Source organism: Charadrius vociferus, unplaced genomic scaffold (assembly GCF_000708025.1).
Source record: "Charadrius vociferus isolate BGI_N301 unplaced genomic scaffold, ASM70802v2 scaffold593, whole genome shotgun sequence".
NCBI classification, from domain to species: domain Eukaryota; kingdom Metazoa; phylum Chordata; class Aves; order Charadriiformes; family Charadriidae; genus Charadrius; species Charadrius vociferus.
The window spans coordinates 2,113,265-2,114,485 of record NW_009647739.1 but is presented as its reverse complement, the minus strand read 5'-3'; the positions used below and the strand labels follow the sequence as shown (position 1 = coordinate 2,114,485).

Below are 1,221 nucleotides of genomic sequence, written 5' to 3'. Positions count from 1 at the left end.
CCCCCGTGCCCCCCGCCCCCCCAGCCGGGCCATGGTGGCCAGCAGCTCCTCTCCTCTGGCTCGGCGGGGCCGGTCACCACATCACTGGGCACAGCAGAGCGCTGGGTGGTCGAGTTTCCAGAGCTGCCACTTCTTCTTCATCTCCGACTTCACCTGCCGTGGTGGGGGGAGAGAGCGGGGGCTTTTCCCTGGCCGTGTTCCCCCCCCTGCGGACCATGCAAGGCAACAGCGGGGGGATGCCAAAGCCACCAGCCCATGGCCGGGCTGGAGAAGCCGCAGAGGGGTCCGTACCTCTTTATTGGCGAAGCAGTACAGCACAGCCACCAGGAAGCCCTGGAGGGAGAGCGGGGCAGGGAGCCCCCCCCGCCACCCCCTCTCCCGGGACTGGGGTGGGCATAGTGTCTCCCCAGGCTGCTTTTAGGGCTGAGGTCCCCCTGCCACCACTGCCCTGGAGAGCACCCACCGCACAGGAGGCACCATCATGTACCCAACAACAGGGCTGGGGGAGAGCTGGTGTCCCCCTCCCTGAGCCCAGACGCAGACTGGGACACCGTGGGGAGAAGGACTTGGAAGAGGGACCCCCTAATTCTAGCTCCGTGGTGCCCAGGGCAGAGCAAGGACACGTCCCCCTCCCACCTCACCTGGAAGGAGTTGAGGAAGAGGGTGAAGAACACCTTGACGTAGCGCAGGATGCCGGTGGTTTGCTCGTCGGTGGCAAAGATGAAGACGACCTCGTGGATCCCGAAGAGCGGGATGAGGGTGAGTGTGGCTTTGGCCAGCCTGAAAGAGCGTAAGGGGTCCCCTGCGGCAGTGGGTACTGGGGGCACACGTGCAAGCTGGGACAAGCTCCTGGTTAACCTCAGGGTGGTCATTTAATGATGTACAAGGTGGAGGTGGCATAGGACCAGGAGCAGGACCAGGGAGGACCCATGACCGGCTGCCCCCACCTTCCCCCCCTGCTCACCGCAGCTTGTAGTCTGCGTAGCCCTTCTGGTTGGCGCGGAGCTTGGCCAGGATCACCTTGAGAATCCTCATGAAGATCAGCAGGTTGATCTGGGGCGGGGGGAGAAGACAGCGTGGGGCACGCGTAGTCCGGCACCCCCACCCCTTTGCAGCCCACCCCGGCTGCGGTACCTGCCCTTGGGGACCACAGGAGACGACAAGCCCCGTGGTGCCGTGTCCCCGGGGTTGCTCTTCATCCTCTCCCACCATCCCAAAATC

General features: G+C 64.7%; 1 protein-coding gene across 1 annotated transcript in view; it reads right to left on the bottom strand.

Annotated features, from left to right (window-relative positions):
• Positions 1 to 81: 81 nt before the first annotated feature.
• LOC104283752 (glucagon receptor-like) overlaps positions 82 to 1,221 on the bottom strand; it is a 3,547-nt gene continuing 2,407 nt past the window's right edge. Inside the window, exons 5-8 of the mRNA XM_009881970.1 lie at positions 965 to 1,053; positions 642 to 780; positions 292 to 333; positions 82 to 153 (exon numbers count right to left, since the gene is read on the bottom strand). Coding sequence (XP_009880272.1) covers positions 82 to 153; positions 292 to 333; positions 642 to 780; positions 965 to 1,053 — 342 coding nt within the window. The remainder of the gene's footprint in view (positions 154 to 291; positions 334 to 641; positions 781 to 964; positions 1,054 to 1,221) is intronic.